The sequence below is a fragment of the Canis lupus genome, chromosome 9 (genome assembly GCF_011100685.1).
Source record: "Canis lupus familiaris isolate Mischka breed German Shepherd chromosome 9, alternate assembly UU_Cfam_GSD_1.0, whole genome shotgun sequence".
Taxonomy (NCBI): domain Eukaryota; kingdom Metazoa; phylum Chordata; class Mammalia; order Carnivora; family Canidae; genus Canis; species Canis lupus.
In genome coordinates, this window is record NC_049230.1 from 56,321,328 (window position 1) to 56,336,558 (window position 15,231).

At 40.4% G+C, this 15,231-nt stretch overlaps 1 protein-coding gene across 12 annotated transcripts in view; it reads right to left on the bottom strand.

Moving 5' to 3' along the window:
* The window catches only part of RALGPS1 (Ral GEF with PH domain and SH3 binding motif 1), a 295,437-nt gene that overhangs the window by 153,938 nt on the left and 126,268 nt on the right, over window positions 1–15,231 (bottom strand). For all 12 annotated transcript variants that reach the window (XM_038549311.1, XM_038549317.1, XM_038549310.1 and 9 more), the window contains one exon: window positions 6,282–6,408. In XM_038549311.1, coding sequence (XP_038405239.1) covers window positions 6,282–6,408 — 127 coding nt within the window. The remainder of the gene's footprint in view (window positions 1–6,281; window positions 6,409–15,231) is intronic.

Sequence of the window (15,231 nt, forward strand, 5' to 3'; positions counted from 1 at the left end):
GGAGGCTTTTGGGCATCGGCACAAACACTTCTTTCTGAAAGTCCTTTTGAGGTCAGTTTGTTTAAACTCAGAAACAAGTTCCCTTCATTTTAAACTTCAGAGTCCATATTTGAAAATAAAGACTTACTTTATCTATGGAACGGTTTGCTGGTTTGAAGGAATACTTTAGGTTCTAGAAATTTCCTTCATGTATCAAAGTCTGGGTAAATTTACCAAGAATGTCTAAATGTTTTCTTATGATTCAGAACTGTCAGAATGCCTAGTATCTGTTCCTTGAGAGATCCCAATTTTCCACCCTGCCTATAGTTACTTTTAGAATCAGCTCTAAATCTTTTAAAATCCATTACATTCTTAATTTTATGTAGCTATTTCCTGGAGGGAATTACAGGTAGTGAAAATCAAACACCCTCTAAGTCAACAAAGCTGTTTAGAAACAAATGGTAGAGCCATTCTTCACAGCCCTTGGCCTGCTTTTATTACCACTGCAGTCTGAATTGGGTATGAACAAGGAGTTGCCATCAGATCAATTTAAGCTGCAAATAATTGACCTATTTCCCGCCACTATTTTTACGCTTTGAAGTAACTGGGAAGAAACTTTTTCAGACCATCTTATTTTTAAACTGTAGTAAGTTTTCCCTCAGTGTTTTTTGAATTAATGTTTCACGAGAAACAGTGCACCAAAGTGCAGCCAACTGGCCCTAAAATTTGCATGCAAAGGAGCTGGACTACATACTCACAGCGTTACTAATACCAGCTGGCACTATGTGAGGGCACTTTTTTTTTTTAAGATTTTATTTATTTATTCATGAAAGACACAGAGAGAGAGAGATGTAGGCAGAAGGAGAAGCAGGCTCCACACAGGGAGCCTGATGTGGGACTTGATCCTGAGACCACAGATCACTCCCTGAGCCAGGGGCAGGTGCTCAACTGCTGAGCCACCCAGGTGTCCCCGTGAGGGCACTTTTATAGGAAGTGAGGGACACACGAGTAAAGAGTCCTGAATAGTCCCAGGCAATCAATTAGCACAGAACCTCCGAGAGACGTTTAGGAGGTCATTACAAAAGTAAACCCTATACTCGCCATTAGAGGCAAATATCTGCTGGAGCAGCGCTCAAGATCTCCAGCGACAGAGGCAACAAAGCATCAGGAAATATCAGGGACTGACCTCAAGTTCCTCCGAGAGAATAACTCCCTCTCCCTGAGGGAAAGACCTACAGTGAGGACTTTGCCAAAGGAAAAAGAAACGGTTTCGGACATTTTTTCCTACATTGTACTTTCCAGGAATTATGTAACTATTCCCCCTGCAATAAACAAATCCAGCCCTGGGACAGGCTGGGTTTCCAAGAGGAACCAGTACTGAAACCACAACCTGGATGTGGGCAGGGTCTGTCCACAGGGATCTGACGGGCAGGTTGGGCCCCAGTTGTCCTCAAGACCATGAGCCCTCTAAGCCTCAGAGCGGGATCCTGCTTCATTCTTTCTAACGAAACTGTAGTGCTCTCCCCATGGTAAGCCCCTGCACACAGTCCTGAGAATGGAAAGCGTGTTGGGGTCACCTCCTGTTCTCTTCCTCTTGCTCGTGTATGTCAGGGAGTCATGCTGCAAGGAGCATGAGAAATGCAGCCTGACTGACTGAGGGGAGTGGGAAATTGCCATCAGGCTGGAAGCACAGGGGCAGGGCAGTTAAGCTGGGCTCTTGGAGGTAGAAGCAGAAGCGCTGTGCCACACTGAGGCCCACACAGAGCCTCTCCACTACCTAACTCCAGGAAGAGGCAGCTGAGATGAAGCCATCAAGGCCAAGAAGGGCCACAACTCCAGTAACTCAGGGCTGGCACAGGCTACATGTCCACTGCAAGTGCAGACCCATCCTGTGGCCTGACGAGAGCCACTGGGTAATGCATGAGGGGCCTCTGGCTGGTGGCCCAAGGAGGTAACTCATATACTTGGTCTGATTACAAGGGACAGGGGTCAGAAAGGGGAGACAGTATTGGTCCAGTTTGCCCTCAAAAGCCCAAAACAGCACTGCCTTGAGGTCCAAGAACGGAGAGTGTCACAAGAAAGAGTCAAGACAATTCATCCGCCTTCATTTAGTGTCTGGTGGAGGCTACCCTCAAGTCATAAATGACAGGGGACACACAGGTAGCAACTGCCAGGGAGGAATAGGAAAATAATGACCTGGACAGTGGAGATGGGGCATCAGGAGAGGGTGATATTGAGAGCTTAGGGCTTACGGCCAGACAATGTGGGCCAAGTCCTGGCTCTGCCACTCTCAAGTTATGTGACCCTAGGCAACCTCTCAGTGCCTGCTTATTCACTGGACCATTACGACCATTCATTGAGATAATGCATTAAAATGCCTAGCAGAGTGCCAGGCACAGAAAGTAGACAGTAAGCAGCAGCTCTCATGATCATTCTTAGGAAAAGAGAAGAGTCCATCCTTAACAGTCCAGAAGCACCTCTGCTGGGAGGACCACCAGGCTTGCATTAGGCAACCCCCTCATCCTAACAGTATCAATGTCATCCCTCAACAGATCAGCCTCAGGCAAAGTGGGAATGGGTTTGTGAGCTATGTGCATCAACATGCCCTCCCTCTACAGATCTGAGGTGGGGATTTGCAAATTAAGTAGAAAGACACTGCAGTTTACAGTAAGTCATAAGAAAAGACAAGGAAAGAATAAAAAAGCATAAAAAAGAAAGCACAGAATCAATAATATGGCACAAGAATAAATGAGTATGTAAAAGTATTCCCCTACTAAAAGGCAAGGTCTCTCATATTAGGTCCAACTAAGTGCAGTTTTCAAAGATCACACTTAAGGCAATCTAAAATATCCAATCCCAAAATATAGTCAAAGATTTATAAAATGAATACAAATGAAAAATTAAAGAGATTTCACAGAATTATTATCGAAGAAGTAAAAGCAATTAACAAACAGAATCAAGATCATTTTGTATGGGACAGTGTACCATAAACTTCCAATTGTTATAAACTACTATATACTAAATAATGTAAGGCAGAAACTATTTGAAATGCAAGGGGAGTCCAACATTTATTTCTGTACTTAATAGACTAAGTTATCACAAGTTAATCATTTAAATACTCTAATGAAGTTATAAGAGTAATTAGCAAGATTACTCTTCTTTTTCAGCACCCATGAAGCACTTACAAAAAATGATCTTATATTAAACTACAAACGTCAAACATTTGTTAAAACCTAGAAAGCATTTATGCCACATATCCCAAAAACCATGTAAAAAAAATTAGAAGACTGTTTTTAAAACCCAAAGCTGCTCATAGCAGTGTGATGTATGATGGCCAAAAAGTGAAACAATTCAAATGTCCATCAAATAAATAAATAAAGCATGGTGTCCACACAATGGAATGTTATCTGACAATGTGAAGGAATGAAGTAGGGATTATGTTCCAATACTTGGAAACATGATACTAAAGGGGAAAAAGCCAGTCATAAAAGACCATATACTGTGCCATTAAATTTCCATGAAATGTCCAGAATAAGCAAATCTATATATAGAGAAAGTAGACTGGCAGTTGCTGAGGGCTGGGAGTGAGAGCAGAAGAGATGTGGCCAGAAGGAAAAGGGAGTAACCGCTAACGGGCATAGGGTTTGTCTTTGGGATGATGAAAATGTTGCAAAATTGTGTTGATGGCTGCACAATTCTTTGAAAACTACTGAACTGGACCCTCCAAATGGATGGGACATAAATTCTAATCTCCATAAAGCCACTTGAAAACAAGAAGAAAATTCGAGCCCTTAAAAAATGAAAAAAAAAAAAACCACTTCTTTAACTATTACTTGGATAAAGGAAAAACTGAAACTATAATCACAGAACATTTAAAGAATATCACTGAGAAAACTGTATCACAAAACATGCAGCAGCTATCAGGGCAAAATGTATGCCCTTAACTGTTTTCCAAATTAAAGAGGAAAAAGTAATATTTATACAAATGAGCCAATAATACAACCAAAGTAGTTAATAGAAACAACAAAACAACATAAGGAAAACAGGAGAGATGAACTATAAAAGACAAAGCAGAAATTCCATATTTCATCAAATTTAGGACATCATTCTAAAACACACTGTCGGGGATCCCTGGGTGGCTCAGCAGTTTAGCGCCTGCCTTCGGCCCAGGGCGTGACTCTGGAGACCCGGGATCGAGTCCCACATCGGGCTCCCTGCATGGAGCCTGCTTCTCTCTCTGCCTGTGTCTCTGCCTCTCTGTGTGTGTGTCTCATGAATAAAAAAATATTTAAATAAATAAATAAAGGCCCTTCCGGGGAGCCTGGCTGGCTCAGTCGGTTAAGCATCTGTCTTCCTTTCAGGTGATGACCCCCGGATCCCGGGATGGAGTCCCACCTTGGGCCCCCTGCTCAGTGGGGCGCCTGCCCCTCCCTCTCCCTCTCCCCCTGCTCATGTGCGCTCGCTCGCTCTCAAATAAATAAAATCTTTAAAAAAAATAAAATAAAATAAAATAAAAAAATAAAACACACTGTCATTTTATGTATAACTAAGAAAAACCACTGCCAATTAAACAACATCACAATGCTTTGTTTGCCATCAATTGAAAGATGCATCCCAACTTCAGAGGTGCTAAAATGTGGAGACAAAAAGCACATTTTAGGCTGACATAATATAATAAACTAGAAAGCAGAAGGACAATGTGACTGATAAATACAAAGTCTAATTCTCTGGGAAGACCAACAGACATACCTCTGACAAAGTAAACGAAAAAAAGAAAGAGAAAACAAAAATGCAAACTATCAGCAATGCAAAACAAATACAACCATCCACACATAAGAGGCTAAAATTTATAGGAGAATATTATATAAAACTATGGTCAAAGAAAACTAAATGAGAAAAAGAATGCTATGCAAATACTTTTTAAAACTTGGGTCAAGTGGACAATTTTCTACTAAAATTAAATTTCCCAAAATGACTTTAAAAAACTTGAAAACAGGGGTGCCTGGGTAGCTCGGTTTAGCTTCTGACTCTTGATTTCAACTCAGGTCATGATCTCAGGGTTGTGGGATTGAGCCCCACATTGGGTTACATGCTGGACATGGAACCTCCTTAAGATTCTCTTCCTCCTACTTCCCCTCCCCCACTCGTACTTGCATCTCCCTCAAAAAAAAAAAAAAAAAAAAAAAGGAATTAGAAAACAATTTTCATGGAAGGCATTTGTAAGTTATCAAAAACATATCTCCAGGAAATTAACACTAGATCTCTGAAAATTTTAGGGAGCCACTTTTATAAAACTTTAATTTCCCTCGTTATTAGTACTATTTTTAGGTCATAAAAAGGTATAAATACTTTTTCATAAAATTAGCATGACCGTGAAACCCAAACTACAAGAAGTATTTTTCACCTATCAAATTGGCAAAGAAAAAAATGAGAGCGAGAGAAAGGAAAAGAAAAAAACCCCACACAGATGAAAATACACAGTGTTTGTTTATGTCGAGAATATGTAAGTTGCTACAGCCTCTATGGAGAGTGTTTTGAAAACAAAAATAAGAAAGCAAAATTCTACATACATTGTGACCCAATAATCACACTTCTAAGAATTTATTGTAAGAAAATAATCATAACTATATAGAGGTTTTTGCATAAGGATGTTCCCTGCAACATTTTAATAACAAAAATGTAGAAATAACCTGTCAATATTAGCAAATTCAAGTTTGGCAAATCCATGCATATGGGGTTTAATAACATTAAATATTCACTATAAACATGGATTGTTATATGTACCCAAAAAATTAAAGGACATGATGCAAAACAGTGATTAGATCTATGTGGGATAATAAATAATATGAATTTTCTTCTCCTAATTCTTGGCAATGAACATGTATTATTTACTAATCAGAAAATTCAATAATTATTATAATTTTGTTATTACAAATCTTATGGAATATGCTAATAACTCCCAGAGAACCAGAACAGAAGAGTTTTGGCCTGGGTTCCCCAGGTTCAAGAGGATATGGATGAACCATTAAGTCTTGTGACCCCTCTAGATTGTAGGCTGGGGAGGTGTGTGATTCACAGGTTACTTATATAAGAAGCAGAGTATCCCTTGTTTCAAGGCCCTCAGTGAGGTTCCCATTCTTGGGAAGTATCAAAGATCTGTTCCAATCCTAGGAGCTAACCAATTACCTCTTTATCCATGGTCCACACTGCTTCTAGAAAATTTCTCAACTAGAAACTTTGTAAAAACATCTTATTTGGCACTGAGAAGGTTTCTTAATAAATAAGCCAATTCAGTCTCCTACCTAGATAGGGAATACTGGGAACCATCTTCAGGCTTCGAATATATTCCCGGGTCCGCTTGTAATTATCTTCTTTAGACATCAGGTAGTCCAATTTCTCAAAGGTGGTCTTGTCTTTCCGATTCAAAAGCTGAAGTGAGAAGAAAATACAGAGTATGAGAGAGAAGTGAAATAAACCAGAAGCTTTAAAAAAAAAAAAAAAAGGGTAACTGTGCACAAAGACTGAGTGAAACATCCTAAACAATGTCTGCTGTGTGCCGAGTCCTGGGCACAACTCATGATTATAAGAGACTGTTGTACGCAAAAATGGAAAGTTTGATGGCCTTGATTTTGTCATTTTTCAGAGAATCTCACACTTGTAAGACATCCTCCATAGTTACCTAGTCACAATTCTAAATGATACCAGAATACCCTGCACCAGTACCTGCTTCCGTGGGTGCATAGAAACAACAGCAAATGGCTTACAGGGTGAAGCCCATTATAGACGAGAGGTCCCCCAGAGTTACTGCATTGCTACATCAGGTCTCTCCCTGGTCCATAGCTTCTGGCTCTTTCTTCAGTATCGTCACTACTGCCAAAGGCCCAGGAAATTAGACATGGCCCACTCGTGTATGTTGTGCCTGCCCAGAGCCAGGCCACCTCTCCAATCTACGCTATCCCAGATTTCTTGTAGTTTATAGCTGTGTCATACTTATACTATAATTTTTTTTAAAAATATTTTTTTTAGTTTTTTTTTTTTTATTTATGATAGTCACAGAGAGAGAGAGAGAGAGAGAGAGGCAGAGACACAGGCAGAGGAAGAAGCAGGCTCCATGCACCGGGAGCCCGATGCGGGACTCGATCCCAGGTCTCCAGGATTGTGCCCTGGGCCAAAGGCAGGCGCCAAACCGCTGTGCCACCCAGGGATCCCCTTATACTATAATTAAAAGAAGCCAAACTTCTTTTTCATATGCAGTCATCTACGAGGTGACTTAGTTAAGCAAAGTCAAGATGAACAGGTACCCACAGCCACAGGTACATAAAGATCCTTTTGGACGGAGGTCTCTAGTATGTAAAGCTTGGTCTATAGTATGTAAAGCTGGGTCATCAGTGAAAAGATGGTCACTGTGCTTAAGGAGCCTTCTTAGTAGGAAGGAATAGAAATCTGAATTCCTGCTTTTCTAGACTTGATGCTAAGGACTCATGTTGTGGTTGTCCTGCAAGTCCCAGGTTAAGACCCGGTGCAGGAAATGGCAATAAGGCTCCTTAAATAAAATGGCTTTGAGGATAGGAGTCTAGGCTGGGAGACCAGGCTTCACAAGAGGATGTGGTCACTCAGAGAGGGTCACTCAGAGGGTCACTCACAGAGGGCTGGCTTTGGCATGGCATGTGGCTGACGTTGGGAGCTCCCCCAAGTTTAGCTTCCAGAACCTAGTGCCTCTGGGATTTGAGATCAATGGCTGATCCCAGCAGGATATATGGGGCATCCCTGGACAAGCTTGGTTTGGAGGCTCTGATGGTCTATGCAAAGATGTGAGCCTGCAGCCCTGCCACATCCACCAGACTAAGTAGGCCAGTGTTCAAATGCCCTGTCATGCAACATGGAAAAGTGGAACAGTCACTGTCCAGCACCAGGGGATGCAGGCCTTTTGTACTCAAGTAACCCCTTTGGGTTTAGTACAAATACAGTGCAATTCCTAGGACCTCGGTTTGCAAATCCCTGACTCAGGCCATGTCTGGTACATCAGAGAGCCCAAACTGCTCTGAGCAGGCCCTGCCCATTACCTTTATCCTTGGCCTTCAGGGTCACAGAGGATGTAGCCAAACCACAGCCCAGCTAAGCAGTGACAGTTTAAGGACTTCAGGGAAGAGAGGCAAAGAATAAGCTGGGAAAAAAGGTTCCAGTGCTGAAGAAGTTAGAGAATAAATAGCAAGCTTTTCTTCCCCCACTGAGAAATTCAGGACACATCAAAGAAGAGATGCTACACAGATGCTAGGAACAATGGTTGCTCAACTGGCTTGTGAACTGAGGCTGCTCTTCAATATCATGTAAGCAAATGCATTTGCTTTTTGTACACCACAACATCTAACTCATCTGACCTTTACAAAGCCCGGTGACAAACACGGGGCCAAACCAGCAGGTTCAATATCACAGAGATAACGTGACTTGTCTGAGAATCCTTGGGAATGTGACTCAATAGAGGAGAGGGGTGTATATTATAGCAACGTGGCAAGCAAACAGAGACCAAGAACCCAGACAAATAAATAAATTATGGGCAAGGGAAGTGTCAAGGAAAGCTCTCCATAGAGAGGAGTACTTGAAATGAACACTTGAGGATGAGAAATTCACCAGAGAACAACATACACCCAGATCAGAACCAGATACTCTTGGTTTATGTATACAATGGAATATTCCTCAGCCATTAGAAACGACAAATACCCACCATTTGCTTCAAAGTGGATGGAACTGGAGGGTATTATGCTGAGTGAAGTAAGTCAATCGGAGAAGGACAAACAGTGTATGTTCTCATTCATTTGAGGAATATAAATAATAGTGAAAGGGAATATAGGGGAAGGGAGAAGAAATGTGTGGGAAATATCAGAAAGGGAGACAGAACATAAAGACTCCTAACTCTGGGAAACGAACTGGGGGTGGTGGAAGGGGAGGAGGGCAGTGGGTGGGGGTGAATGGGTGACGGGCACTGAGGGGGACACTTGACGGGATGAGCACTGGGTGTTATTCTGTATGTTGGTAAATTGAACACCAATAAAAATTATTTTATTAAAAAAAAAAAAAAAGAACCGGATACTCTAGCTGTGAACTGCTCCACTGTAAAGCTGAGTAGATTCCTCACTCTGTTGCCCAGGAAGTCATTACTAAATGCAACCTAGAACCCCTCTGAATTCATCCAGCAGTCAAACAAACCCCTGTTATCTGCATCCCCTGCAGTTGAGCCATGCTGCCATCCAATGCTTACACCACTGGTTCTCTGGACCCCATTCGGGGACTGCCCATGTCTCCCGCCAAGTCTAGCCCAGCTGTCTAGCCTGTCAAATGCTTCTATGCAAGTACCACAGAGGTGATCAGCCTATCATCTGTGTCCTGACAGATGGATATGACCGGGCCACTATAAGGTTAAAGACCTGGGGGATGTTCCTGAAAAATCACCCTGCACAGTGACTTCAAACCAACAACTGGGGTTCTTTAGCAGAGTGAGACAACGAAAGGCAGCCACATTTGTGTGCTCCCTAAATTTATTTATTTATTTATTTATTTATTTATTTATTTATTTATTTATTTTTTTTTTTTTTTTTTTTGCTCCCTAAATTTAAAACCAGACTCCTCCAGGTCACACCTCCCTCTGTTAACCTTGCCTCTATACACATACTTCCTACCAACCCCCTCACGACGCCTCCCCCACCCCACCCCACCTCCACCAACTACACATATTCACACACACATCCAGAAGGGCTGGATCTGGTTAACTTCACTCATCTGCTCCATTCTGTGCCCACAGATAAAATTCAGGATGGCATCAGATTTCTAAGTAGTAATGCACAGGATGCCAGAAGACTCAGAACATCTATTTCCCATGCATGTATTTGAAAACTACTTGAGAACCTCTTCTAGCAAAATAAAGGAATAAACCAAGTAAAGGAATGTATGGGATATAGGAAACAGTGGAGCCAATCCAGGAGTCTCTGAGATAACAGATAAACAACAGGCCTTCAGAATCACTGGTTCACAGAGTATCAGCCCTGGAAGAGACATCTCCAGAGAAAGAGATGGCTCACATTGTTTGGGGTAGAAATAGATCTATTTATTATACATAGTAAGAAAATTAAAATAATTTTAAGATTTTTATATATTATCTAAAAATCTTGTAATATACTATAAAATATGTTTATTATACACAATAGATAAAATAATCTAAAAATTATATACTTACATATTTTACATAATTTTATACAATTTTATATATATATAAAGTTGAGCCTTGAATAATATAGGGATTAGGGAGCTGATCATCCACACAGTAAAAAATCCAAATGTAACTTTTGACTTCCCCAAAGCTTAACTACCAATATCCTATTGTTGACCAGCAGCCTTACCAAAACATTAATAGTCAATTAAAAAATATTTTGTATATGTATCATACATATACAACTCACGACCCTGAGATGGACCTTAGCACAACCAAAAGTCAGATGCTTAACCGACTGAGCCACCCAGGTGCCCCAGTAACATGAGTGTTTCTGAAGAAAAATAGAAGGTATTCAGGGAAACTACACCAACAATCATCATATAAAGAAGTCAACAACAGGGATCCCTGGGTAGTGCAGCGGTTTGGCGCCTGCCTTTGGCCCAGGGCACGATCCTGGAGACCTGGGATCGAATCCCACGTCGGGCTCCCGGTGCATGGAGCCTGCTTATGTCTCTGCCTCTCTCTCTCTCTCTCTCTCTCTCTCTCTCTCTGTGGCTATCATAAATAAATAAAAATTAAAAAAAAATTTTAAAAAGAAGTCAACAACCATTATCTAGAGTGAGTGGATCAAGAAATTGTAGCAAAAGCACATTGTTGGAAATGTGACAGAAACTACCAGAAGAAACCACTAAATAACTGGAAGTGGTTGCCTCTGGGGAATGAATGGGGTATAGAAGGACAGATCAATGAGTCTTAGTTGTTTCACTAAGCCTTGCCATACTCCGTGATTTTAAAATTAATGTGCATGTATTATGCTGAAAAAATTTTTTAAGACTTATTTATAGATAACAGCATTTATTCATGCATGTTTTAAACTTTTATTACAAGTAGAGCCACAAACTGAAAACCTCATGTTAATCGAGGATCCTTGAGATTTCAGACTTTAAGGGAAGCCTCAGAAAGGAGCCATCAAAACTATATAGAAGAACATAAATTACTTCCCTGCCCGAGTCAAGCAAATACTGAAAGCGTTCATGCTCAGGAAAAGAGGTAAGAAAATAAGATCAAGGAAGAATTCACTAAATACAACAGGCAACTTCACTTCTAGCAAAGCTGAGAAGCCCTGAGGCACCCTGAGATTTCTTCCACAATATTTATAATGACTAGGATTAATTGTGCAATTACATGTGTCTCACTCAGCAAACAGCAATTCCCATGAAGACAGCAGCGATGCTGGCTGTGTTTGTACCACCATTCCCCAAACCTGGTATGGTTCTCAACACAAACAACACATTGCCTAAGTATTTGTTGAATAAAAGAATGGAAAAACTAAGAATAACTTGAAAATTCAAATCCTTATAAAATTCTGAAAACTCCAGTAACTGTTCAGTAAAAGAAAAAAATAAAAGCCAGGATTATGTACTATTTACAAACCACAAACAAGAAGAAACCATTTGTTAAGCTATGTGATGAGGCCAAAACTATACTGAGAGGAAAATGCATGGTTTTAAACTCTTTTCAAATTAAACGAGTGAGAATATAAATGCACTAAACATTCAACCCCAGAAGCTAGGGAAATGGGGGAGAAGAGTAAGGGAAATCAATTAGTAGATAAAAATAGAAATCAAGGGGCTTCTGGGTGGCTCAGCTGGTTAAGCGTCTGCCTTGGGCTCAGGTCATGATTCCAGGGTCCTAGGATTGAGTCTGCACTGGGCTCCCTGCTCAGCAGGGAGCCTGCTTCTACCTCTCCCCACTGCTCATGCTCTCTCTCATTACCTCTGTCTTTCAAATAAATAATAATAAAATATTTTTTAAAAAATAAAATAAAATTAGAAATTGATTATGTTATAAAACTAAATGCCAAAGTAGACCCAAGAACTACTTTTTATATCAACAAAACAGATAGACCTTCTCTACAAATAGGGCAAAAAGCAAAAATATACAACATTAGGATTAAGAAAGAGTCTGTGACCACAGATGCAAAGTACACTAAAATCGCAAAGTAAAAATCAAACAATACTGATATTACATAGAGACATCTGGGTGGCTCAGTGGTTAAGCATCTGCCTTCAGCTCAGGGCATGATCCTTGAGTCCCAGGATCGAATCCTACATCCGGCTCCCTGCATGAGCCTGCTTCTCCCTCTGCATATGTCTCTGCCTCTATCTATCTCTGTGTGTGTGTGTCTCTCATGAATAAATAAATAACATCTTTAGGGGATCCCTGGGTGGCTCAGTAGTTTAGCACCTGCCATTGGCTCAGGGCGTGATCCTGGAGTCCCAGGATCAAGTCCCACATCAGGCTCCCTGCATGGAGCCTGCTTCTCCCTCTGCCTGTGTCTCTGCCTCTCTCTCTCTCTTTCTCTCTGCCTTTCATGAATAAATAAATAATTATCTTTAAAAAATAACATCTTTAAAAAATACTAATATTTCATAATTTTCATGATGCCACATGTCAGCTGCATGGGATAAATGGGACTTATAAACCACAGAGTCAAAAGCCAGGAATATCACAAATCATGGTCAAATGGGTTGCTCGGAAATTTCCCTTATCATACACACTCTGAGAACCTACATGTGGCACTTGTATTCAACTAATGATGAAAACTTTCCTCATCTGGTAAATAGTTCAAATCTGGGAGCTGTCTCCATGGAGGGAAAAAGAAAAAGTCCCTCCAAATCCTCTCTATGAGGACACTGGTATCTTGTTCCCTCGCCTTGAGAGAGTAACATTTCTTGATACGTGGAAATGCTTTTCAACAAAGAGCCTGTTGCTCCAAGTATGTTAAAACTGGCTCAAAATTCTATCTCAATTCCAGTGTCTACTGTTGGTATGGAAAGAATTTTTAGTGCCGTTGACAATCTATGGACCAATGGATTCATCAGACAGAGTATGAAATGAATAAGGAGTAAGGCAAGGGCACTTAGGAGAAGTCATTTTTACCTCTTTTGATACAAACTATCAGTTTCTGAAAAACAAATTACCAAGTCACATGTCTAATGAAAACTATTAGCAATGGAGCCTGTCATTAAGTAAAAAGAAGGGAAATTTGTGACTTGGAAACTTAGGAGGTGTCGGGGCTAGCTGTCTGTCTCCACTTGTCTTTGACTAAGGCTATGTGAAACTCTGTACAGGTAGAAGTTAACTTGCGGAAAATGTAGTCATGCCAATAATGCCTGTCCACAGAAAGGCAAACTATGTCTCAACCAATGTCACTGATTTTCACCCAGGGAATACTAGTTTTGTACCCATTAAAAATTTTATTTTGGCATTCCTTACATAACTATGAAAGTATAGTGTTCAGGATTCTCTTTTGATAACATTTTATTGGTTGTAAGATCTTATGGGTTCTCTCACTAATTAACGAGTTAAATAAAATCTTTGGCAAGTATTCATTTTATATCTGTGTGAGTCATGAGTTCACCTTTAAAGAAAACTTATCCTTTAACAGTTTACATGTACACACAAATATACATACACATACATTCACATACATACATATGTAATGTATAATCTTATAGGAAAATTTTTATCATGTGTTTCCAAAAATTTTGCTACATTTTTTTCAATTGTGCTCATAGTAACCCCAGGGAGATACTCTCACAAAGCCCCAGAAGTAGAGCCAGAAGGTTAAGATTAGTCCCCAAATGGAAGTTTGCCAAGGGCCCATCCTTGGTCTAGGTGGGTGAGGAGTCAGGCATCAAGTGTATATCCCCATTTGCCCAACCTGGTTGAACAATGAAAAAGGCCTGCTAAGACATGAAGAGTCAGAAATAACACAAGAGGACTCCAGAGAGAACAAACTCCATTATGAGGAGGACCTTCAGGAAGAGGCAGTCATAGAAACAAGTCTTTAAGGATTTCAACCAGCAGAGACAGGGCTGGAGAGACCCTCAAAGCCGAAAAAAGAAAGCACTAACAGTGGCCTGGAGGTAGGAACACTCAAGGGAGCAGCAGCATAGCAGACATGTTGCTTTGGACAAGACTGGAGAGGTAGATGCACTGCTATGTCTACTGCAGCATTATTCACAATAACCAAGATATGGAAGCAAATTATAAATCTATCAACAGACAAATCAATAAGGACAACGAAGTATTTACATATAATGGAATATTACACAGCTATAAAAAAGGATGGGGTTATGCCATCTGTGACAACAAGAGTGGACCTACAGGGTGTTATGCCAAGTGAAATAAGTCAGATTGAGAAAGACAAATGCCATATGATTTTACTCAGAAACCAAATTAATAGGGATGCCTGGGTGACTCAGCGGTTAAGTGTCTACCTTTGGCTCAGGGCATAATCCTGGAGTTCCGGGATCGAGTCCCACATCGGGCTCCCAGCATGGAGCCTGCTTCTTCCTCTGCCTGTGTCTCTGCCCACCCCCCGTCTCTCTCTGTGTGTCTCTCATGAATAAATAATCTTTAAAAAAAATCTAAAAAACTAAAAAGAAACCAAATGAATAAACAAAGAAACAAAAAGCAGAATCAAACCTATAAATACCAAATTAATGGTTGCCAGAGGCAAGGGCATTGGGGGGGATGGGCAAAATAGGCATGAAAGGAAAGGGGAGATACAGGCTTCCAGTTATGTAATGAATAAGTCACAGTAACAAAAGGCCTGGCATAAGCAATATAGTAAATGATATTGTAATAAGCATTATATGGTGACAGCTTGTAGCTACACTGGTGGTGAGCACAGTATAATGTATAAACTTGTTAAATAACTATGATGTATACCTGAAACTAATGTAACATTCTATGTCAACTAAGCTCAAATAAAAAAAATTAATAATAATTTTTAAAACACTAGAAAGGTAGTAGAGAGATGGAAACTCGCCACTTGGCAAAGTATGTTTTTAATGTTGCCATTTGTAAACCATGGACAAATGATGACCATTCTGATTACCTGTTCTACTTTTCTGATACTTCCAGTCAACTTGTAAACAGGATATCAATCACAAGCAGCTAAGAGTGAACAGCAAATACTAATCAAAGGGGAAAGAATGAGCTGATTGTGGCTGTGTACGAACAGGAAATTCCTTTGG